Source organism: Pristis pectinata, chromosome X (assembly GCF_009764475.1).
Source record: "Pristis pectinata isolate sPriPec2 chromosome X, sPriPec2.1.pri, whole genome shotgun sequence".
In the NCBI taxonomy this organism is placed as follows: domain Eukaryota; kingdom Metazoa; phylum Chordata; class Chondrichthyes; order Rhinopristiformes; family Pristidae; genus Pristis; species Pristis pectinata.
Genome location: NC_067450.1, coordinates 1,559,772 through 1,583,824, shown reverse-complemented (window position 1 = coordinate 1,583,824; position 24,053 = coordinate 1,559,772). Strand labels below are relative to the sequence as shown.

The window sequence follows — 24,053 nt, the reverse complement described above, 5'->3', positions numbered from 1 at the left end:
GGCGAATTTATAGATGGCATTTAATACAGGCCAAAAAGTAATTGATCCTTGGGTCTTAAACTGCTGCAGTGAGGGTCGATTAGGGGGACCAATGGTCAGAGAAAGATGTCTGACCTGATATGGGTTGTGCCATTTTTCAGGAAATTGCTGGCAGCTGCCTAAAGCAGCCATAAGCCCCCTTCCATTGTTAATGAAGGGCCTCAGTGTTAGATCCAGCCCCCATTTGGGCCTTTGCAGCTGCTGCCACCAAAAGGTACATTTTTTGGGGTCATAAGAGTAGAACTACAGGAAAAGAATTGGATTCCATTCCACCCCTCTGAACTTCTCAGGCTATCTATCATTGTGACTCCCTATTCCCTTCTCTCAATATCCTCTCATGTGGTTGACAACTGCATCCTTGGTTCAGGAGCAATTAAGAATGGGCAGTAAGTGCTAGTGTTGCCAGGGATGTCCACATCCTGTTAATGAATGAAAAAAAAGGGGCAAGGAAAAAAAATGAATAGGCAAGTGCAAAAACAGCAAGTTTTAGCCACCCTTGAAGATTCCTGAAACCATTGGTCGTCACTGGGGCACTTGGTTAGTCCTGGAGAGGTGCTGCGAGCATCACGGAAAGGTTAGAGAAGCTGCAGATGCTGGAATCTAGATGAAAAACATGGTGATGCTGGAGGAACTCAGCAGGCCAGGCAGCATCCGTGGAGAAAAGCAGGCGGTCAACGTTTCGGGTCAGGACCCTTCATCAGGATTCATGTTATGGAAATAAGTCATTCGGCCCATTGACATCTATGCATCACTACCTAGCAGGAGACACAGTAAATTGCCTAGTGAATTGCATCATCTTATCATAAACTATGCAAATTAGTAGAAGGAAATTACTGCCTTGCTGGTAAAAGGGCGATCTGCAAAAAGTGGAGACAAGAGAGACTGCTGACGTCCTGATGCAGGGTCTGGACCCGAAACGTCGACAATTCCTTTCCCCCACAGACGCTGCTCGGCCCGCTGAGTTCCTCCGGCACATCGCGTGTTGCTGCCAAAAGATACGACCTCACGCTGCTGGCACATTACCTGTGTTGATTTTAAAGTTCAATTTTCAGTTGGGAAATATTGTTAAATGTATTTTCTCCATTAATGCGTTCGTCTCTCCATTACCTCAGGTCACCATAGCAACGGTTGATTGCGTTGTCATCGCTCTCTCGCAGGAACCAATTACGCGGCGGCTTGTTGGACGTGATCAAAGCAGCCTGGGATTGGACAGGTGGTGAGTGGTGGTGGGAGGAGAAGAGCCCGGCAAGATGGCGGACAGGACGGGGGTGGATATCAGCAAACTGAAGGTACGGGGAGATAGCGTGAGGTGAGGGCGGTTGTGGGACAGGCTGGCACAGGGGTTGATCAGCCAGGGACTGGGTTCCGGTGACGAAACAGCCGCCACACTTCAGCTTCTTGTTTTTCCTCCCGGAGTTCTCCGGAGACGCTTTGGGGGTTTTGCGGCGGTCAATCTACCCCCTCCCCCCGTCCCGTCAGCTCCCCTCTGAGGGTCGGGCTGTGTTACTGTTTCAAAGTGTCCCCTACCACTGCTGCCTCCCGCCACAGTGCTTCAAGCAGAATAAATGCCGTGATGAGGAGCAACACATGGCTCCCACACGGCCTAGTGGATAAATGAAGCACCGGAACTAGGTCCAATCCACGTCTGTATCCTCATCGTGGGCTCGCAGCCCGATCGAATGGGGTGTAAGTCCCGAAAGCGTGGGGAGATTGAGCAATTTTTTTTTGTTACAAAAACAAAGACCATTATCACTTCGTTATATTGTAGTGTAATGGTTAAGTTACTGGACTGGCATCCAGAGACCTGGAGCAGTGACGTGTGTTCATACCACTGTAGTAGCTGGGAGATAATCAATCTAGAGTAAGTAGTTCGTGTCAATAATAATAATACTCATAAAGCTACTGAACCCCATACTGAACTACTGAATAAATCTTCATCCTTGTGCAGTCTAGGTTATATGTGACTCCAGACCCAGCAATCTGACTCGTAACGGCCTCTTCAGTTCAGAAGCAATTAGGGGTAGACAATAAATGGAAATGTCTGTTTTTTTAAAAAAAGAAAAATTGGATTTTGGGGTAAAAGGGGAAATGTACAAGAACAAAATATTGTACAAACGATTGATTAATCTTCATAGTGTGTTGTCCTGGATGCCCCACTGTAAATCATTAAAGTTGTTTGCTAGTATGATAATGGTTTTGGAAAATATGAGGAAGAATTCAGATGCTATTTTGACTAGAGCAAAGTATTAAGAGGAAATTCAGTTATAAAGTTTTTTAAAAATTTTATAAAAGGCTGTGTCCTGCAGTTGAGACTTTGATGAAGGGTCGTCAATTTTAAAGTCTTTATTGTGAATGAGTAGAGGAATTAAACACTTTAGAGTTGGAACGTAACATAATTGAGATAGAAACTATTGTATAACAAGGGAGTAGGGCTGAATTTGCATTTTTACAAGGGTATGGGGAGACAGAGTGCGATAATGGGATAAATGTAAACCTCCACAGTTTTAACCTTTGTTTTCATGTTGCTTCAGTTGACTGAACTAAGACAAGAATGTGTTTCAAGAGGATTGGATGCTAAAGGAAACAAGCAGGATCTCATCCAGAGACTGCAGGCTTACCTGGAAGAACATGGTAAAATCTTGATTGTTATTTAATCCCATATTATAAGGATCGTTCAAAATTTGCAATTTAATATATAGTTTATTATGAATTGTGAATTTTTGCTCGTTAACCAGAGCTATTGAACTCGCAGACAAAAACATTGAGATCCTGTATTGCTAAGTGTTACTCTGGATTAATTCAACTGTAAAAGACAGTGGGCCTGGTTAGCGGCATTGACAGTAGTTGATCAAACTGCTCAATCTGCACACTTCCAAGTTATAAGATTCCTTCCTGTCACTAATTGTTGGAATGCTGTTATGATTTACAGTGGTTTTGTCCTCAGTGTAACTGTGTTCTAGCTTTAAGCATACTACCAATATATGAAAACATCTTTAAATGTAGACCTTGTACCCAGTTATCCTTCGCACAATATTCTTTTGAGTCTGATTCAGTGATGAAAACATGGCGCTAAATATTGTATGTTTAGAGGAAGTCAATTATTTAAGGATTTTTTGGGTATAGAGAAAAGTAGACAATGTGAAACAAGCAAAAGACAAATTTAGGATTTTGAGTGAAGAATGATTAGAAATAGACTTTTCAAGCTAATGAAGTCAAAAGTTCTGGCATCACTTGTTTTAAGAAGCAGATGCTTTGACAGGACTGGATGTTTTAGACAAATTTGTTCAAGTGAGCCAAACAGTTTCTTCACTTGTTTATCATATGTATGTTGGCAAGGATTTTGGATATAATTGCAGCTCATCCCTGTTGAAAGTGACCAGAGTGGAAGAATGTGCTCCAGTCTTTTTAATAGCCCTAGTTTAAACCAGAGTCTGCTCCTTGTGAATATCTACTGTATTTTTTCATCCTAGCCTATACGTTAATGTGTGTGAATTTCATGATGTGTGTAAATGTGAAAAGGATGTTAAAGTTAATCATTTTGTACTTGAATTCTGATGGTGAGGCTCTTTGAAAACTGTAAGTTTTATTTTAATGTACATGTGGATTTGCAGTTCTCTCTCAGAAGATTGTTTTGTATTCAGCAATACTTTGGGCTTGCTTTGAAATGCATTCAATTGCAATGTGGTTTAATATTAATAGTAAATTGATATAATTTTAGGTTTCTGTACCGAGTTAACTGTCCTCAACCAAATGGATAGTTGGATATTTCAACAAAAGCTCACCAGTTCAGACTGTATCCATGGAGAGGGGCAGTAGTTAGCATTTTGAGTGCAGTTGCCCTTTGTATTTCAGGGTTAAAGTAGAAAATTGGTCTTGTTCTTGAATGGGCTTCATTTTATGTGCATTTGTCTGGTTATGATGCCCCTTTTTGGTTGAATATCCAATAAAACTCTGAAACAACGGAATATGATTAATGCCTTAAGAAATGTAGACAAGTCAGCGGAACTGATTAGTGGTTAAAAATCTTGGATCTGTCTAGAAATTTTTTTGTTACATTCTGTAACACTGGCCTGCAATAAATGTTGTTGAAGTAATTACAATGTGCTAGCTTGATGTCAATACTTACAGCAAATGCAGCATGTAAGAGGAGGAGGGGGGGGGGGGGGGGGTTGGAGACATTTTGATGTTAACTCTATACATGCCCTTGAATGCTCCTTGTAGGAAAAGTTCTGTATCTTATACTGTTAAACTGCAATATTCTAGTACTTTATAAAGTTGGACTTTCATTAGAGTGACTGAACGTGGGGGTAATTAACTTTTATATCTAGTTCTTTTGTAAGTTCAAACTAGTACAGGTCCAGTATCAATTTGCTTATCTCTGTTACAGCTGAAGAAGAAGTGAATGAGGAAGATGTTCTAGCTGAAGATACAGAGGTAGATAATATCTTAGTGCATTGTTACTTACTATAATGTTGTGACACCAGCATCAAAAGGCTTATTTATAGCCATCTTTGTCTAGTTGAACATATGGTAGTTCACTTCTGGGTTTCTGCCATGACTCAGTTTACAATAATACTGGAATTGTGGCAATGGGTATATCTGCAGTCATTGCACATTTTTGAGTATTTTTCTCAAATAGAATAGCATTGAAACAAAATTCTTGGACCTTGTCAAAGGAGTTGCCAAGAAAGTCTTGAACTGGGGTGCAATGGGAGCAGTCTCAGGATAAGGGATTAAAGAGCAATTTCTTCAGAGTTGTGAATCTTTTGAGTTCGAGAGATCTTAATGCTTAATTTTTGAATATCTTTGAGGCTGAGATTGTTAAATTTTTGGGCACTGGGATATGAGGGTTGGGGTGGAGGGCGGGGAAGTGGGGTTGGGGCATATGATGATGCTCGCAGGGCTGTATAGGTTAGTAAGTTGGAACTTTGAATAATGGATTTCTGGGAAAGATTACATGGCAGTATCCACGTCCTTGAATGAACCTTGAGCTTGCATGTTGCCTTGAAACTTCCAATAGGAATAGATTACTGTCTAGTTTTCCAGTGTATTCTTGATTAGTTGGAATAATTCATGCTTTGGTACTGGAAATTTTTATAGCTGGCCAAAAGGTCTCTTGTATATCAGGAAAAAAAATGCCTTTATAAGAAAATAACCAGGTTCCATGTGGGTAGTTGTTGAAGAGTTTTGGAATATCAAATTCAAAGTTCATACGGGAAACCTGTAAAACAGCAGTTGGAGTGCTGTACAGTTTTAGGGCTTTATAGTCCAGGAAGGATGTTGCAACAATTGAGGAAGTACAGCACATTTTTCATGAGGGTGCTGCTGAATATGTGGGAATTATTTGCCAGAAAGACTTAAATTAGGTATATTTTAATAAGAGTGAACAAGATTATGGTTATTTATTAGATGTTTGTCCATTGAAGGTGGCGATGTGGAACAAAAATGCTACTTGTGCTTAGAGTTGACCTCTGCTCTGCCACTGTTCACAGAAACCAGTCAAAATCTTGAAAGTTCTGTAGATGTGATAGAGCCTGATGTCTCTATATCTTGTGCTAGCCATTGGAAGCCAGTATCCTTGTGCTGCATTGAAATTTGTACGCAGACCTGTGTGTTTCAGCAAATACCCAAGGATTTGGTATTTTAATTGTAGAATATAAATGCTTCATTCTTGGAAACATTCTCTTTTTTTCATTTTCCACATAGGAGGAGGAACAGCAGCAAAAAGTTGAGCCAGAAGTTGAAGGTCAAACTGTTGCTGTCAAGGAACCAGAAGAGTAAATATTCACTAATTCCAGTTTTACATTGTTTTGAATTGAAATTATTCTATGACACATTCTAATAACTCTTTAGATGCAATTTCTTAGGGAAAGTTCTACTTCATAATTTGGCCTGGTCTGTGTTCATTTATGGCTTTGGCTATTGAGCACCCCTTTGCAAAGTCGCCAAGTTAGTTGTGTTCAAAATTAAACACCTGCACTTGCGCTACAAAAATGTATTGTTCATAAATTAAATTGTTAATACAAGTCAGGACTAATCTTAGACTTTGGTTACGTGTTGAATATTTGATGTTTAAAGTTGTGCCATTAAGATTAATTTATCAAAATTGCTTTGTCTTTCTGCCTGCAATCAGTCTTAATTTTGTTCTGACTGAGCTGTTATCTTAAGCTTGGGGAATCAGGGGAACTGTGCAATATATATTGTCCTCAATATTTGTTCTTCATAGGTTGATTAAAGAACACGAGTGACTAGTTAAAAAACACTTGCTTGATTTCTTGTCTAACTCTTATGTGAACTATTGTGCAACTGTTTCTTTATGCAACGTGATTGGATGATGATCCAGTATGGATTTCAAACTGGGTCTTTTGAATGTGAATCATTGTCCCATTCCTAGAACTGTATGCAAGGATTTTTGCAAATTGTAGTCTTATAATATTTTTTCTTAATTTAAAAGCTGTTTCTTCTTGGACGGTGGGGGGTGGCGGCAGTGGGTCAGAGTGGAGGAGGGGTGGTTGATATTTAAGATGATCATGTTTGTTTTTACATAAATTCTAAAAGTATTTCTTTTTCAGAATTGTAGCAAAGAAGTTGGTTAAAATAATGGCACCAATGACAGAGAGCGAGGTGAGTATCAAGGGACTTTTGCAAGTATCCATGACTTTGCATTTTACTTGCACTAATTATCCTTTTTATGACTGTATAAAGGTTATGTAGACATCTGACAGCCACTAAAACGACATTCAAAATCATCTTTTGTAAATGGTTTGGCTCTCTTGGGCATTCACTTGTTTGACATTCAGGACTTCCCACAAGTCTTGTATTTTTGTATTCGGTGAAGACAATTAAACATATGACCAAATGGTATAAATAATACTAGTATCCGTTTTATTATTTTAAACATACTTTTCACTCTTGTACCTCTAATAACTGAGGGTGCTGGCACAGTCCCCACCACTTGCAGCAAGTGTGTTCATTCTACACAATAACTGGCAGAACTTGTACAGTATGTGGGTTGTGTTCATGATGCAACAGCCTGGGGTACACTGCTGATGAGTGACACCAGACGGGTAGTCAGCATAAGACCCCTTGACTCCTTCACACAACTGTAGCATGCCCATGGCCTTGCCAGTGTGCTTTGTTTATGTGGTACATGTAGGACCCATCTGCTGAATTCTGTTTGTTCACTTTGATCTTTACTGAATTTTGAATACAAAAGTCTGGCTATTTATTGTACAAACTATATAAGAACAATGAAGAGTAGACACCAAGATTGGATGAGGAGGTGTAAACCTGCTGGTAACCAGAGTTATGGCAATGTTGAACTCTGGACAAGAGCAACAAATTATAACAGTGTTGACACTGGACAATACAACCAGAGAGTTACAAGTTTAAGTCTAGACAACGGCTGCAGGTAAATCTGCCAAATTCTGGACACTGGCAGCAGATTATAACAGTGCTAAATTCTGCACAGTGGTGGCAGACTGTTAAGCACTGAGCTTTACAATGATAGCAGATTACGGCATCATTAAATTCTGAACAATAGTAGCAGGTAAATGCATTAAATTCTGGGCACTTGTTGCAGTTTATAACAGCACTATATTCCAGTCACAGGCAAGAGACTATATCAGCTGAACACTTGACAATGGCAGCAGATTATAGCGGCATTAAACACTTGACAATGGCAGCAGATTGGTAACTCTGGACAATGGTGGCGGGTTATAACAGCACTAAACTGGACAATGGCAATCGGTGATACAGCAGTAAATGCTGGATGGTGGCGGCAGAGCAAAATCGCGCTAAATGCTGAGCAGTGGCAGCAGAGTGAAATAGCGCTAACTGCTGGGTGGTGGTGGCGGCAGATTATATCACCACTGACCTGGGCAGTTGTGGCAGCAGTAAACTAAATGCGCAGAATTTATTGCTATTACAATGGTAGCAGATTGTGGCAATGCTAAACTCTGGACAATGGCAGTGGATTATGACAGTGCTAAACTCTCATGGGCAAGAGACTAACACTATCACAGCAGTACTAAACTCTAGACAGGTGCAGTGGTAAGTATGCTAAATTCAGGTCATTGGCAATAAATTATAATGGTGCTAAACTTCAGATTCAGCCACTTTTCTCCCCGTGGCACATTGTCTGATTTTGAACGTTTGAGGTTTTTGTTGCGTAATTTGGCTTCTAATGAACTGTTTGAAATCAAATACAAAAAAATTTTAAGAATTAAGTTGGTTTGTCATCTCGACTTCCTGTGTACGATATTACAGATAAGTGAGTACAATTGTTTCTGCGCAAAGTAATTGGAGCATTTAAGATGCTATAACAGCAAGTTTTGAAGTTGATAAAGGAAGTGGATGAGTGCGGTTTGGTCAGTATAAATTACTACTTGTTGTAAACATGGATATTTTGAGAAACGGATTATTTCAGATTTCTATCCATATATCCTCATCAAAGGACTTCCCTCATTTATTTAAAAAATGGGAAGGTACTGAGGTGATGTTGGAGTGTTAATATTGGATGCTCTCTTGGTGCAGTAGTTCTGTAAGTGATGAGATTCTCAGATATAAGCTCGTGCTTGGTATCTAACTGTGCCATTATATAACTCGATTGTGACCGTCGTGATCTGAACGGGGGGGGGGGGGGGGGGGGGCAACAATTGCAAACATGTTTTCACCTAATCCAGCACTTCTGACCGTTTAAAATTAGATTTGTACTTAATACGCTTGGGGTTAGAGTATTAGGATTATTCCCCCCACGATTTTAAATTTTTCTCCAAATGAACTTTGTGTTATTTAACCTTTTTCTTCTCTACATACAGAGGTTAAAGAAAAGAGCAGAGCGCTTCAATGTACCAGGGACAACTGAGAGTAAGAAAGCTGCTCGTGCTGCACGGTAACTATTGCACAAAACCAAGATTTGCAAATGATATTCAAACCTTAAGTGTCTGTGTAGTGTTGATTTTATCTTGGGTGGGGGAGGAGAGGTATATTAAACTTTTGGTCCTTTGTGCAGTCAAGCCATGGTCATGTGATGCTGCTGCAGGTAGGTTTTCCATTGCATCTGTGCATACATGTACTTGTGCATATGACAGTAAACTTGACTTTTGACTTTGATATGTTGTGCAGGTGTAAACAATACAGGTATCATCACTGTGTAAAAGTGATGTTTGGAGCAATTATATAGACGTTGCTTCACTTGGCCCATTCGGTCATTGTTGAGCAGTAATGGTAAATCTGCTTCTTGGTACCTGAATCCCTTTTATTCCATTTCCTTGTATCAGCTAAGTAATCAGTTCTTAAATGTTGGCTCGGCATCTGCTGTAGTCATTAACTTCAGTACTCGCAGCCTTACACAGAAAATGTAATTACACTAAGCTCCATAAATGGAAGTATAAATGAATAAGTTATTTAAGCAATATGCCATTTAAAATAACTTGTTAGAGGGGGCTAGGAATTAATATAGTTAACACAGAAAATGTCACTTGGACAGCATTCACGGGTTGAAGCACATAATTGGAGTAGAAAAAGGGATTGGCAGGAATGTAAAATTTTCATTTTTCTTCCTCGCCTGGTTTTAAACCCCATGGGGTGAAGCTATTCTTTATGTAGTCTTCATTCTCAAATATTGGATAGTTTTTTTTGGCTTGTATCTTTGAATAGGAAATTTTGCTTTTGCACTTTTTGATTGTGGTACTTTTATCCTGTTGTTTTCATCTGATTTTTGTCAGTCTAGTGAACCAATTGACCTCGGCAGCTTTGCTAGAGAGAGCAAATCTGTTCCTGAATGTTGCCTAGTATTTACTAGAAATGTATGCAGGCTTTGGTGAAAACTGAATTGGCCTCTCTTGTAATTGGTGGGTGGGGTGTGGGTGAGGAAGGGAAAGAGAGAAAGCTGTAAAGGGGAAGATGAAAACTGCTTTCCAAAGGTGAGTGTCCATTGTCTGCCTGCAAAATATTAATAGGTTTCATGTGTGCCTCTGTCTCTCTAACTTGTAATGCACAGCTAATAATTAAATTCCTAAAATCAACGAACTAAAATTTGGAGACCACTCAAATGGTAAAGGAGTTAAGCTTCTGAGACATGGATTTAGTTTTCATCCTAGACCGTTCAATTTCGGAAGTTTGGCATTCACCAGCAATTCGTATAGAGGATATAAAAGAAATTTGCTAGATTGGTTCCAGGAATGAGGGATTTTGGCTGCCAGGTTGGATTGGAGAAGCTGGGGTCGTTCTAGAAGCAGCAAAGGTAGAGAGGAAATTTGATCAAAGTGTACTAGACTGTTTAGATGGGATAAATACAGGGAGATTGTACTTTAGTAGATGATTCAAGAACCTGGCTATGTGGATATAAACTTTGGGCAAAGGGGTTAATGTGAGAATAAACATTCTTATGCAGAATGGTTATGCTATGGAACTTGTCACCTGTTTGGGTGGTGGAAATGGTCAATCTAGGCTATGAAAATGGAATTGGATAGGCACGAGGCAGAATAATTTGCAAAACTTTGGAAAAAGTGCAGGTGAATAGGATAGATGGAATTACTCTACATGAAGCTAGTAGGAATGGCTGCCTCCTGTGCTGTTATGATTCTGTGATTTGTTTCACTCTTCAAATCATTCTTGGTATTTGAATTAAATCCTGCCCAGCAGATGGCAGTATTGATGCAGTAATTAGCTGTTTTATCCCAATGGCCTTTTGGAGCAAGCTGAATCTAGGAGTGAGACTGGCAGTGGTCTATCCCATCGTACCTTTTACATTTTTTGGAGAATCTAACCATTTTGTCTATTATTTCTTACAACAGATTTGGGCTGCCTATTGCAACAAAAGGTATGAACAAAGTCGTGTGTTCTCAGTATTGTAGATGTGGTTTAACATAGAACCTACCTGAGGAAAGAAAAGCAAGAGAGAAATATCTATTCCTTCCCTTCATTCCCCCAACCCTTATTTAAAAAAAACTTAGTAAAGTTGGGGTAAGTGTATTTAAAATAGCAATGTCTGTGAGTCTGGACAATGGGAGGGTGGATGATAGTGGTGGAGGAGAAATAAGTAATGAGTGTTTTCCAAAGCAAAAAAAAACAAACTGCTGGATGAACTTGGTGGGTCAAGCAGCGTCTCTGGAGGAAAAGGAATAGTCTTGACCTGAAACTCTGCATCAGTCCTGACCCAAGATGCCGACTATGCCTTTCCCTCCTCAGATGCTGCCTGACCCACTGAGTTCTTCCCAGCAGTTTGCTTCAGATTCCAGCATCTGCAATCTCTTGTGTCCTTAATGAGTACTGTATACTTGCCCTTTATTCTCATTGTGTCTCCAACAAAGATTGTTTGTTGCAAATTTTTTTTTAATCTTTCTGTTGGAACCTTCATTGTTTTTTTTTTGCTTCCCTGCAGCCTCCCATTGTTCCCTGTTGCCAATAATCAGTTCCTTTTGCAAGAAAGTTGTACATTTTACCTTCTGGATTTTGAGGAAAAGCACTGGATTCTGGTCTATAAAAGTACTATTCTCTTGCACCATCTTGAGTTAGGATTTGGACTCAAAAAATATATTTCTGATCATCCTTGCCCACCAGTGATGTAGGAGTATCTCCACAATGTAGACTACAGTGGTTCATGAAGCTGGTTCATCACTACCTTTCCTCAAAATTGATTAAGATTAGTTCTGCCAGTGTTGCCCACATAGCATGAATGAATTCAAAAAAAGTTTTAACAACCTAACATTGCCACCCCTGGTTTTCAACTCTGTGCCCCCGGAGGGTAGAAAACGTCTACCTGACTACCCATATCTTTCTTGTCATGAGTCCACCATGGTGGGAAGGTGCTTGGCACAAACTAGGTGTTAGTGTTCACCAATGAGAATAGAAAGGTTGAGTTTTTTTTTAAATAGTTGAGCGATTAGAAGGTATTGGTGTTCATAAGGACCTGTCTGTCCTTGTACATGGATCACTGGTTAACGTGCAACTTCAGCAAACAATTAGGAAAGCAAGTGATACGATAACCTTTTTTTGAAATAGGATTTGAGTACAAGAGTAAAGATGTCTTGCTCCAGATATATAAAACCTTAAACTGTATCTGGAATATTATGTCTCCCTACCTGAAGAAAAGTATGTGGAGTGCAGCGGAGGAACACCAGATAGAGATGGTAGGTTTGTTGAATGAAGGGAGATTAAGCAGATTAGGCTATACAGTCTTGAGTTTAAAAGAATGAGAGATGATCTTATTGAAATGTACAAAATTCTTGGTGCTTGACAGAGTAGATGTTAAGTTGATATCCCTTCTATGATCAGGTTCACAATCTGATCGAAGAAGAAAAAAATCTGTAAGAAGAAAAAATTTCTTCACCCAGAAGGTAGCGAACCTTTGGAATTCTGTACCTGAGGGCTGTGGGGGCTCTCAGTCATTGAGTATATGAGAGAGATTTTTAGATATTAGGGGTTTAGTGCAGGAGAGTGGTGTTGAAGTAAAAGATCAAACGTGATCTTATTGAATGACAGAGCAGACACAAAGGTGTGAATGGTTGAATCCTGCTTTTATTTCTTGTGCATGACTCCCAATACCTACACTTGTATTAATTCCATTGCTATTGCATTTCATGTATACCAAAAATTTATTTGCTGGCGAACAGTCTTTAGCTGCTTGACAAAGAATCCTATTTCTGCCAACTTAATTATACTGACATTGCTGATCCATGAAACTTGATCAATGGTTTTGTCAACCCACAAATTGGTTCTTGTGCCTCTCATTAAAGCCATTATTTAATGACATTTTGGTGCCTGGAGGCATTTGTGTCTTGCTGTTGCAATTCAAAATTACGTTATTGTATCCCATATTACTCCAGCATACTTAATCTACACAATTCAGTATTTAGTGTCAATGCTACACAAGGCCATTGAATACATAATCATACAATAATATAGTCAATATTTGAGCATGTCTTTACTGTTCCCATACTTCATAAATGTCGACCAGGCTGACGGATAAATCACTTTCTATTTCAGGTACTTCTGGGAATATCAAAACTGTGGTAAGTCTCTGAATATAATTCGGTCTCATCCAAATTCTCATCTGTTCTGTGTACCTGACTTAGTCAAATTTTTTTTCAGTAATTGTTAATATATTCCCTCCAAACTTGGTTGTGTTCCTATGAAATCAAATGTGGTCCCAAGTGAAGTGCTTTTAGAGTTGGTTATACAGCATGGAAACGGGCCCTTGTTCCCATGCCAACCAAGTTGCCTACCTGAGCTAGTCCCATTTTTGTCTGTGTTTGGGCCATATCCTTCTCAACCTAAACCTTCCCTCTCCACGTACCTGTCTAAACATCTTTTAATCATTGTAATTGTAGCCACGACTACCACTTCCTCTGGCAGCTTGTTCCATATAACCACCACTCTCTGTTTGGAAAAACTTGCCTATCGGGTCCCCTTTAAATCTTTCCCCTCTCACCTTAAACCCATGCCCTCTAGTTTTAGACTCCCCTACCCTGGGAAAAAGATTATGACTGTTCAACTTCTCTATGCCCCTCATGATTTAATATACCATATCACCCCCTCGGTCTCCTACACTCCAGTTTGGGGGGGGGGGGGGGTGTTGCTGAGAGGAAAGAGCCCCCAGCTTCTCCTTGTAACTCAAGCTCTCCAGTCCTGGCAACATCCTCAAATCTTTTCTGCACCCTGTCCAGCTTAATGATATCCTTTCTATAGCCAGGCAACCAGAATTGCGCTCTATACTTCAAGTGTGGTCTCACCAATGTCTTGTACAGCTGCAACATGACATCCCAACTCTTGTACTCAATGCCCTGACTGATGAAGGCAAGCGTGCCAGATGCTGCCTTCACCACCCTGTCTCGTTGTGTCAGTACTTACAGGGAACTATGGACTTGTAGCCCTAGATGCCTCTGTTCTATTTACTATGTCAGTCCTGCCCTGGCTTAACTTCCCAAAATGCAACACCTCACACTTGTCCAAGTTAAAATCCATCTGGCATTCCTTGGCCCACTTTCCCAATTGATCCAGGTCTTATACAGTATTCTTGTATAACTTTTTTCTCTGAATACTATACCACCCAATTTCGGTGTTATCCGCAAAGTTACCAACCAGTTTATTTCAAAATGACTTGACTTTCCTGCAGTGTAGCTGGAAAGAGCATTGTCCACTGTTTAAAATGGCTTCCAATTGGAACAGCTAGCAACCTGTGGTCTAGAGGTGGAGTCAATCACGTACAACAATGCTCTAAACTGATTTGACCCTTGTTAGTATACAAATTTGTATGTATTTGATGCAACATGTACAGTCGTGTATTTAAAATTAGTCTGGAATGCCTCTAGGTTTTTTAATCACTTTCAGATCTCTCATTGGGCTATCTCTAATCTTTTCCAGCCTACAATTCTCTTAGCTCGGTGTCAAATTTTGTGTACGTTTCTGCACAATACCATAATAAGATCATGTACATTCAACACCATTGTTAATCTCCATGCTTCACAAATTCTGGCCTCTTGAACATCACTTTTTTTTATCGTTGCCCCCTGTTTGTGGCTGTGGCCTTTATTAATTGTCCTGTGAAGTGCTTTGTGTATTTTACTGTATCATGGGTAGTGAAAACAGACCATATTAGGAGTGAGAAGTACTATTTAGCTTGATTGTAATGCATCAAACTTGAATATTCTGAAGGATAACTCTTAATTTTCAGATCAGTGCAGAAAAATTGAGAGAGAGGGCTGAAAGATTTGGTATGAATGTATCATCAATCTCAAAAAAGGTAGGTACCAGCTCTCAATTTAAGATGCAAATTGGTGTGTCCTTTTTTTTAGTTGGAATTTTAAAAAATGTTGTGCCAACTTTGATTTGTTATTTTGAGTTTTCTCCTTGTGTTCCTTTGGGGTGAACAGTTTTCAAAACAAGAAAAGGGAGGTTTTAGTTTTTAGTTTTTGCTTTTAGTTAGAGTACAGAATTATTTAACTCTATAATAATAGTGCTACGTTCACTGAGTCATAATGTTTAAATGTTTCAGCAGTCGCTCCTGTAATAAGTAGGCATTATTTCAAAAATATTATTACTTGCAAAGAAATGGCACCTTAACAGGATGTAGATTCCATTAAAAAAGATGACATTTGTGTCTAATCATTATCAAGAATTGTAGTGGGGATTCTGGATATGGATTTATTGATCATGAAACATTTGATTTCATGTTTGTCGTAATGAGCTTTGCGGGAATTTTGAATAAGAATTCATTTCAGAAATGTTTTGAAACCGTTCTCAGATGGTGGTATAATTTGTGTTACTGAAACCATTATGTAATGTATTGTTTAAGCTTTAAGAACCTAATGGGAGAGTAAAAGAACAGTAGACCCTGTAGTTTTATTATGCTGTTGCGGCATAGAACAGTGACTGTGAATCAGTCCCTTCTGTAATTTTTAATAATTGGGGGCATTATTGGCTCTACATTTTAAATCCAATTCAATTACTTTGTTAACTTGAGTGCCTGTTATTCAATTGGAATCTTTCATTACCCTTGTTACAGCTGTTGCACTTGTAATTACAATATTTGTATGATGGCTTCCAGTGACCAAAAGATAGGAATAATACTTCAGAAAATGACAGTTAATAAATTTTGAGCATTTATTTGCAAAGCGTTGGTTGTAGCATTACTAGTTGAGGTGATGGGTAATGTCAGTTTGAGTGGGGGGGAAAGGAGTGGATGGATGGATCTGGCTTGTAGGTTGAAAACATTTGTCTGTTCCTTTAGCAGACTGGTTAGTCATTTAACAGTTTCTACTGTACTTGGCCTTTGATAGGTATAGAAAATGTTATGTTAGTAGTTATGTATTTGACACTGCCCTCTTGGAGAGAGTGCACATGTAGAACAAATTATTATAACCTCCTTTAGGTGGGAAATGTTTTGACCAATGAAGTTAGAAAATGTAATTATCATGGGGTGCTTGAAGTTTTGTACACATTTAGAACTGAGGTCCTTGTAGCATGTTGTGAGATTGCATAAAACTGAAGTCACAGTTCTCTTCTACATTAAATATCCAGTTTGCCATTTCTTTAAAACAACACAAATTTTGGCTATCATCCCACTTCATTTTTGCAGTGAATGTAAACTTTTATTATGCAGCACACTTCAATGGGCTCCATCTGTCACCTGGGCTTTTGCTGCCCTGAGTCCACAAACAATTTGGCTTTGTATTAAGAGTGCTGCTTGTGCGAGCCACTTAAGGCAACAATATGTTCTTTCTACCCCCTCCCGAGTTCTTGTGGAGCTCTCCGTCAAGCCACGCTAGTTGATGTAATGAGTGTTGACAGCAGGATGAACACGACTGGCAGCTACAAAAATTGTAGCCCAGTGAAGTTGTCATTGTCATTGGACACTTGCTGTGCGAAGGGGCTTGTGATTGATGTGTGCACCATCTCTTTGTCTGTCCACAGCACAGTATCGATCTGCTAGGCCCCACTCCATAGCAGAATGGTAATGACGTACAATTAAAACCTGAGAAGCCAGGGATTACAATATCTAAGCCAATGAACAAAACATGGTCATCAAAACTAGGCACAAGCATGCGCATGTGTGAATTTGTTCAGTCCCGTTTTCCTTCCTGCTTTTTCAAAATGAGTCTTATGGAGTCATTTAAAGAAAAAGAAGTTACTTTCAAGGTGGAAATGGGTCATATTATTCTTAATGCATTCCTGTGATACCCTGAGTTGTCAGCCTCCAAAAGGTGATGAACACGTTGAAAATGTAGTTGTGTAGTTCTGTGACCAGTGAACTTTGGCAGTCCAGTCATATTGAAAAATCTGCATCTAAGGTGCAGTCTCCAAAAGTTAATTCTAGTATTTGGAAGTGAAGAAAATGGAGCTCAACTGCAAGAGAGGCTGGCTGTGATTTTATTTTCTCTTTGTTCATGCAGCTTTTAAAGATTATTTTTCACTCAATGGCTTTCCATTTTTTTTAAAACCCTATCTTGAGATGCACTAAAAATATAGTTTGGAATTGGTATTTTGTAATATGGTAGTTTCTGAATAGATGTTGATAATGCGAATAGGGTGTTCAAATTATTAAATTGTTTTAAATGTCATTTTTCTTGGAGTTTAATGACTGTAAATTGGTGTTAAGTTGACTACAGCATGGGTGCTATTTGAATTTGTTGAATGTTTCCTGCTGTTACCAACCATATTTCCACCTTCAGAGCTTTGTCACTGCTTGTAACTTGACAAAGATTTGCTTTGTAAAAATTATTTTTGAAGGGGAATTGTGATTGCTTTATCATTTTTTAAAAAATCTCCAATTACTTTCTATATTATGAGCTTTTAGTTTCTCAGTTTAACATGCGTTGAGGGGGAAGCGAGTGAAAGTTTACACTGCTGCTAAAAGGTAATTCTTTATCACCAATGCAGTTCAACCAGCAACACTAGTACAGTGAGGCAGAATTTATGTGGTTTAAAAAGTTCAGATTGCTGTAACAGACCAAGGTGCACATTCAGTGAACCAGGTCATTGAAGTTGTTTATGAGAATTCTTTCCATACTTTTTTTTGATGCTGAATTATTCTGTTCCCTTTTTAATTTGTCTTTTGCGCAAGTTATGGCAGAGACTCTCTTTAAATTCTTTTCATCTTTTGGAGTTGAATGTAGTGTTTTCTTCTGTTTTAAATGTGTACTCAAAGTTCTTTCTTTGCTAAGTGCCATTGGCCACAGGGAAATGTGATTTTTTTTTTCTCTTTGCCTGATTCATGCAAGTGCTCTTCAGCAGGTATCACCAAGCAGGAATTAGGAGTGGGAGCCTTTTTTTCTCTCCAGTTCCGCAACACAGTTCTAAATACCAGTGAATGTTGTACGCTCAAGCCATGCTGTATAATTCACATTGTTTTCTTGTCTGTTTGTTTGTCTTTGCTCATGTTTGGAAGCTGCTTTTCAAATTCAATTGCTTGGATTGTTTTTGTAAATCACAACTTTGCACAAAGTGGTGTAATGGGAACTCCAGCTTTAATGTAGCTAAAACATTTCTGTTCTCCTGTCAGATTTGCTGTGATCTGCATTGTATAAGTATTTGAACTTTGAAAAGTAAAGGAAAAAAGAACTAGACTGAATCCTCCTGTACTAGTTAGCTCATTGATCTTTCATTTTTTAAAAACAATTATTTGTGCAGCACCTTTTTACTAGTTGGATCTTGCAAAGCAGCACACAACAGCAATTTGCATCTACATAGTGCCTTAGCGTCTAGGACTCGAGTAGCATTAATGTGTGCTACTGGGAGAGGTGACCAAAAGCTTGGTCAAAGGGAGGTTGAAGGAGTTGAGAAAACAGCTGTCATTGGTGGACTGATTTCAAGTTAGTGCAAATATTCTGGGATGTGGAGAGTCTAAGGAAAAAGGTAGATGGGGGTAAATCAATAGAAGTAATTTGAGATTTCCAAAAGGTATTCAGTAAGGTGATATACACACTTTGTAGAAAGTGGGAGAATTAGGAGACAATAGCTAGACATCAGGCATCAAAACATTAAACAGAGTGGCAGAAGGTAGAGGGGGGCTGCAAGGATCAGTGCTGGGACTTTGTTCACAGTTTATAACTATTTAGACTTTGGAATCAAAAACACCCAAAATTTTCATATGGCATTAAATTGAAGGGATGGACAGTTACTGAGGAGGATTGGAACAAATTACAAGGGGGTAATAAACATGGAGAATGGGTGTATGATTGACAAATGAATTTCATTTATTATTATGTACTATACTTCAGTAAGAAGAATAAGGTTATGTATGACTTGGAAACTGATCTATGGGGTAAGGGGGCGAGATCTCAATGGATACACATCACTAAAAGTAACACTGCAGAGTGAAAAGGCTATTTCAAAATGCAAGTTAAACTTTAGGTTTCATTCTAGAGTGATAGACTGGTGGTTAAGATTTGCTAAACCTGTTTCTAACCTTGGTTAGACCATACTTTGAAGTATTTTTCATATTATGAAAAGGGTATGCAGACAAGAGGATACAGAAAGGAATTGTGTGGATGGTTTCAGGAATTGGATTATACCTATCAATCCTTCAAGATAAAAAGGCTGAGGGATAACCTTTGGGCCTTTAAAGTTGTGAAGTGTTTTGATGGAATAGGTGTGGTGTTTCCACTTGTGGGAAAGAGCAAAACTAGGAGCAGTCACTGCATGATCTAAAGTCTATGGAGTAAATCAAAGAAATCTGAATCAGAGTGGCAAAAATATGGAACTTGCTAGCACGAGGAATGATTTGAGGTAAGTAATATAGATGTATTTAAAGGGAGATTAGATTAAGTATGTGAAGGAGAAGAGAAAGGGGGTTATGCTGAGAGTTATGGAAAGAAGGGAGGAAACTCAAACTCTACAGCAGAAACAGGTCATTAGGCCCAGCCAGCCCACACCAGTGTTTATACTCTATTTGTATGATCTTATGTGGAAGTAGATGGTCTTAGTGTTGAATGGTTATTGGTCAGCAGTACATCTTGGAGTCAAATTGGGTGTGAACTTGGGGTGGACACAGATATGGGGAAATTGGGGAACAAAGTTGTGCTAGGGACCGAGGACATAAAGCTCTGGCCTTCTCAGTATTAAGTTGGAGGAAACTGCTGTTTCTCCAGAGCCAAATGTCAGGCAAGCAGTATGATAAGTCTGAGTACTGGTAGACTAGAGAAGGGCTCTGCCAGTAAACACTTCAAATGCAGCCTGCAGACCAAAGGAATGCTGGTAAAGCTACTGAGGGAAAGCTGCTTTGTTCTCCCTGATTCTAGCTTAATGTGTTCCTTTTAAATTGAAAAGTGCTTTTTAGGACACTGATTCTAATCCAACAAGTTAACCTATCACATTGCAGCTGTTGTTTATTGATGTAGTCAACACTAAATCATTTGTCATCACTAAGATTGATTCTTGGCTGCTGTACAATCCCAGCCCTCTGGAGTTTTGCCCAAATGTCCATTCTTCAGGTACTAATGTGGTGCCTTGTACCATATTGCATTGTGTGTGCATGTTGAGCTGAATGTTGCTGTCCTCAATCAATTTTGGTCACTAACTCTGGTGTGTGTTTTCTTGTAGACTGAAGACGACGAGAAGATGAAGAAGAGGAAGGAGCGATTTGGAATTGTGACCAGTTCAGGAGGAGGTGGCGATGATGTAGAGGTAATCAAACTAGCGCAATTATCTAACACCTTGGAAACCCACCAGCTCTGATCTTTAGATTTATTCATAATCAATTACATAAATGTCAGTGTATTAACTTTTGGCTGTTTTAGTACTTGGGAGTCTAGAGAGTGGTAAAATAACAGAATTATGGTTATAACTGACAAAGTCTTGATTTAATCACTTTAAATCCAAATTGAACAGACTTTTGCCAGTCCAGGGTTTAAGAGGGAATGGAGCCAAAGCAAGCGGATTGCGTTAACATGCAGTTCAGCTGTGTTGTCATTGAATGGCGGAACAAGCTCAATGGGCTCCTCGTGTTCCTATGTTCTTCAAACTAATTGGATTTAATTACCTTATGGTTAAGTGGCCATAAGGTATGGTATTAAATATGCTATATAAACCTTCCATAGGCTGTGCATAATAAATCCAATCAGGACCAGAATGATGGTAGATGTGATCACCCATCAATCCATGAGTTGTCATAGTGGGATAATCACAGTAGTTAAAATCATTAGAGTCAATCTCCATAGTAAGAAAATTATGGTAATTGTAAATCACCTTTTCCAATCCTTTTTTCCCAGGCAAAGAAGAGGAAAAGAGCAGAACGTTTTGGGATTGTCTGATAACACCTTGCTTTTTTTTTACCAAGAATATTTTAAACGTGTATCAAGTAGATTTTTTTAGGATACTTTTTAAACTGAAAATGTGCTTTATTTCCCTATTGTGTATCAGTTTGCAGTAATGGTGTTTGCAAGGTGTCAGAAATTAGATGACTATTTAATTACAACTGCTAGATTTTACAATTGCTTCAAGGAATAAGATGCTGTGATGGCATGGACCACACATCACTGTTGCAGCCTGGAGATAATCTTTGTGGAACTTTGTGCAGGTACTGTACAATTGAGTGGAATTTGTGAATTAAAGAGGTTGTGTTTTTGTTTAAAAACATTGCAAGCTGAGAAAAAAAATCTTAATTTGTAAATGCAAGTGCACGTGATTTTTGTCGTGAATACTATTGCCTCACCATGTTTTTAAGCATTTAAGTGAAGTAAAACCTTGATGGACAGAGCAGGTGGGGGGTGTTGATCAAGACTGATGTGGGGATCTCTTCTATGTGGGTTATGCCAGAGACATGATGCAAGCTGTTCCAGAAGTTAAGGCTACTTAAAGAAGATGCACCATACAACCTATTCCTCAACCCATTGCTGAACATTTAAATTTCATTGAGCACAAAGGGTAGTTTTATGACTTTTTTTTATATATAAAGACAGATGGTGGTTAATATTTTCTATGATATTTGAGTGTGAGCATCGAACAAAATGGGCTTGGAGATATTGGTAACTATCATGGACATCAACTGCCATCCATCCGATCACTTTCTAATTTATACTTCATACCACATGACTGGTCATTATTCATTCTCTGTCCAACCAAAAGATGGTGAAAACCTGATGACCAGGGGTCACTTAATTTTTTTTAAAGAAAACTTGGGCAGCTTGTTGTACTAAGATTGTGCACAGGTGTTTGTCTTGTTATTGTAAACTGCCGGCTATGTTTTTTTTATATAGAAATACCTGAAGTAATTGAGACTCCAAACTTGTGTATCTAATCAAGAAATGAGATTGATTTGTGTCTCTTGCTCCTTTTGCTTCATTATGGCTTTATTTTGATCCCTATGATGGATGACGGCAACCAGCATAAAATACATCTTTAATGGTGGGATTATTTTTTAATGTTTTGTTTACTTTACTAAAGGACTAATAGCAGATTAGCTGGTCCATAAGTAATGGATAGTAAAATAACATTGGGTGATATCCAGTGTGCCATGTACAGATGTGAAATAACCTCCTAAACCCTGTTGTACAGAATTTTTATTTTGAAATTCGGTTGGCCCAAAGCATTTTAGTCTCCAAGCACCTAACTATCCCTTTTTTTTTAATTTAGAAATAAAACAAAAAAAAGACATTCCATTCTCTTTTCTTTCCACCTCTTTCTTCAACAAGGCTTGATTTACTGGAACAATGAATATTTGATCATTAACTGGTGGTATGTGATAGAAACCTGGTGACTTGTATCATACAGACTGGCAGGTAGTGTGATGTAATATAATGCAAAAGTCTTGTCTATGCATCATTCACATCCAACTACTTTATAAATTTGCAATTTTTTTCCTGTTAGATGTATCTACACATGGTTTGGATTGTAATTGGTTTGAAGCCTGTTTTCTCACTTTTAAAAAAAAACTCCCTCCAATTCCCAATAAAGTCAGCTTTTCAAGTTGCTGGACTACATTTTCTACAAATGCATGTGCCAATGGTCTTTGTCTTTTTAAAATATTTTTGTTTTTTATTTGATCTCTAATGCAAGTTCTGCAGTGAGGCATTTCATTCTCTGTCCATCTTCTCCCGAACCTGGCAGTGCTGATGCTTGTTTTGTGGGTAACTTGTTTATATGACTTCAAATGGATGCCTGGTTTTTGTTTTTGCAGCAGAATATCGAACTGTAAAGACATTGAGGCAAGTCTTCTCTTGTTTGACTCCCACATTTAATGGCCTCTATCCAGTAGGCTGTCACCAGCCCACCTGTTTAACCTCCAGCATCCATCTGATCAGTTGTGCAAATGTGGTGATAAAAGTGGTTAACTAAAAAGCAGTTGATCCTGTGCTTGCAGCAGAGGTTACTGGGCAGAAATCTGGAACAGAAGGCCTGTGGATATTGAGGCCAAATCATGCTGCTGCAATCTCAATACAAACCAGCAAATGAAATTGGGATCTTCATTTATACCTCGACTCCATGGTGAGGAAACTGTCATGGAGTGATTCCCTATGTCTCGAAGTCTTGAGGGTATTAATGTATGTAGTGGAAAGTGGTTATAAAACAAATTAACTTTTCACACCCTTTTACTGACTCCATTTTAGTCCAGGCATGATTTGAAATGCTGCCATGGTCTGTAAGCATCCTAAATGAGATTGGACATTCTCAACTTTTGTTCCTTGTGGGGCATTGGCCTGCAGTGTATGGTTTAGCACTAACCAAGTAACCTTTATCTAATGATCAGAAGGTGAGTCATGAAGGAAATGGAAAAATATAATGCTGGTGCAAGAGGAGTGCTCTAAGATTTGGATGCATTTTTATTTTTCTTCGATTGTATCTGACTTAGAACTGTAGAAATTTACATTATGGAATGGTCCCTACTGTCCTGGTCTCAGTGTGAAGCTATATATATATATATATATATATATATATCCACTTTCCCAGCTGGAGAATGGGCTGGTCTTTGCTTCAAATATTCTTTGGGACTGAACACTGGAAGTGTAAAAGAGAAGGTGTTTAATTCCCCAGTACTAGCTTCTGCCTTTTGTGAACAAAGGTCAGCTGATCTACCTGTAATGTTATTTTGGGACAGCAACTTTCATTTTAAATTGATTCAGTGCAGGGCAGTTTTTCATTCAAGAAGTGGAAATTACTTAATTACACTGGTGACGGTATTGTAAATGAGTGCTTTATCTCTTGTGCTGTATCTTGCTTTCTTGCTCAAAAACTTGCAAACTGACTTCTCCATAGTGCAGAGAGATTCTGGGCTGTTTAAGCCTATGAGCAAAGGCACTTCAGGGCTTTGGTGTAAGAAATTTTGAGAAGGGATGGTGAAGAATATTATCACCTGACTTGGATGAATTGGGATGGGATGAGTTTCCACCACAGAGGGGTAGATTGGTTTGATTCCACTGCTATGGAAGCAAACAGTGGAAAAATGAGCCCACTGATCCCACAGTGCTGGATGCTGTGGCTCTGTCTCAATGTATTTATGGATACGTGTAAAATAGGAAAAAATGTTACCAGTATGTGATTTGGCACTCAAACTGAGTTCTGTGACACCTTTGACC

The 24,053-nt window shown here is 38.8% G+C and overlaps 2 protein-coding genes across 2 annotated transcripts in view; both read left to right on the top strand.

The window, feature by feature from the left end:
- pan2 (poly(A) specific ribonuclease subunit PAN2) overlaps positions 1-1,295 on the top strand; it is a 90,668-nt gene extending 89,373 nt beyond the window's left edge. The window contains exon 27 of the mRNA XM_052009677.1: positions 1,152-1,295. Coding sequence (XP_051865637.1) covers positions 1,152-1,171 — 20 coding nt within the window. The 3' untranslated portion in view covers positions 1,172-1,295. The remainder of the gene's footprint in view (positions 1-1,151) is intronic.
- On the top strand, positions 1,190-22,446 carry sarnp (SAP domain containing ribonucleoprotein). Its single transcript, XM_052009685.1, has 11 exons — positions 1,190-1,328; positions 2,571-2,670; positions 4,427-4,473; positions 5,746-5,816; positions 6,612-6,663; positions 8,859-8,932; positions 10,839-10,864; positions 13,030-13,055; positions 14,717-14,785; positions 20,083-20,166; positions 20,751-22,446. Exons 1-11 carry the CDS (start codon positions 1,290-1,292, stop codon positions 20,790-20,792), a joined length of 630 nt encoding a protein of 209 aa, XP_051865645.1. The 5' UTR covers positions 1,190-1,289; the 3' UTR covers positions 20,793-22,446.
- Positions 22,447-24,053: the final 1,607 nt, after the last annotated feature.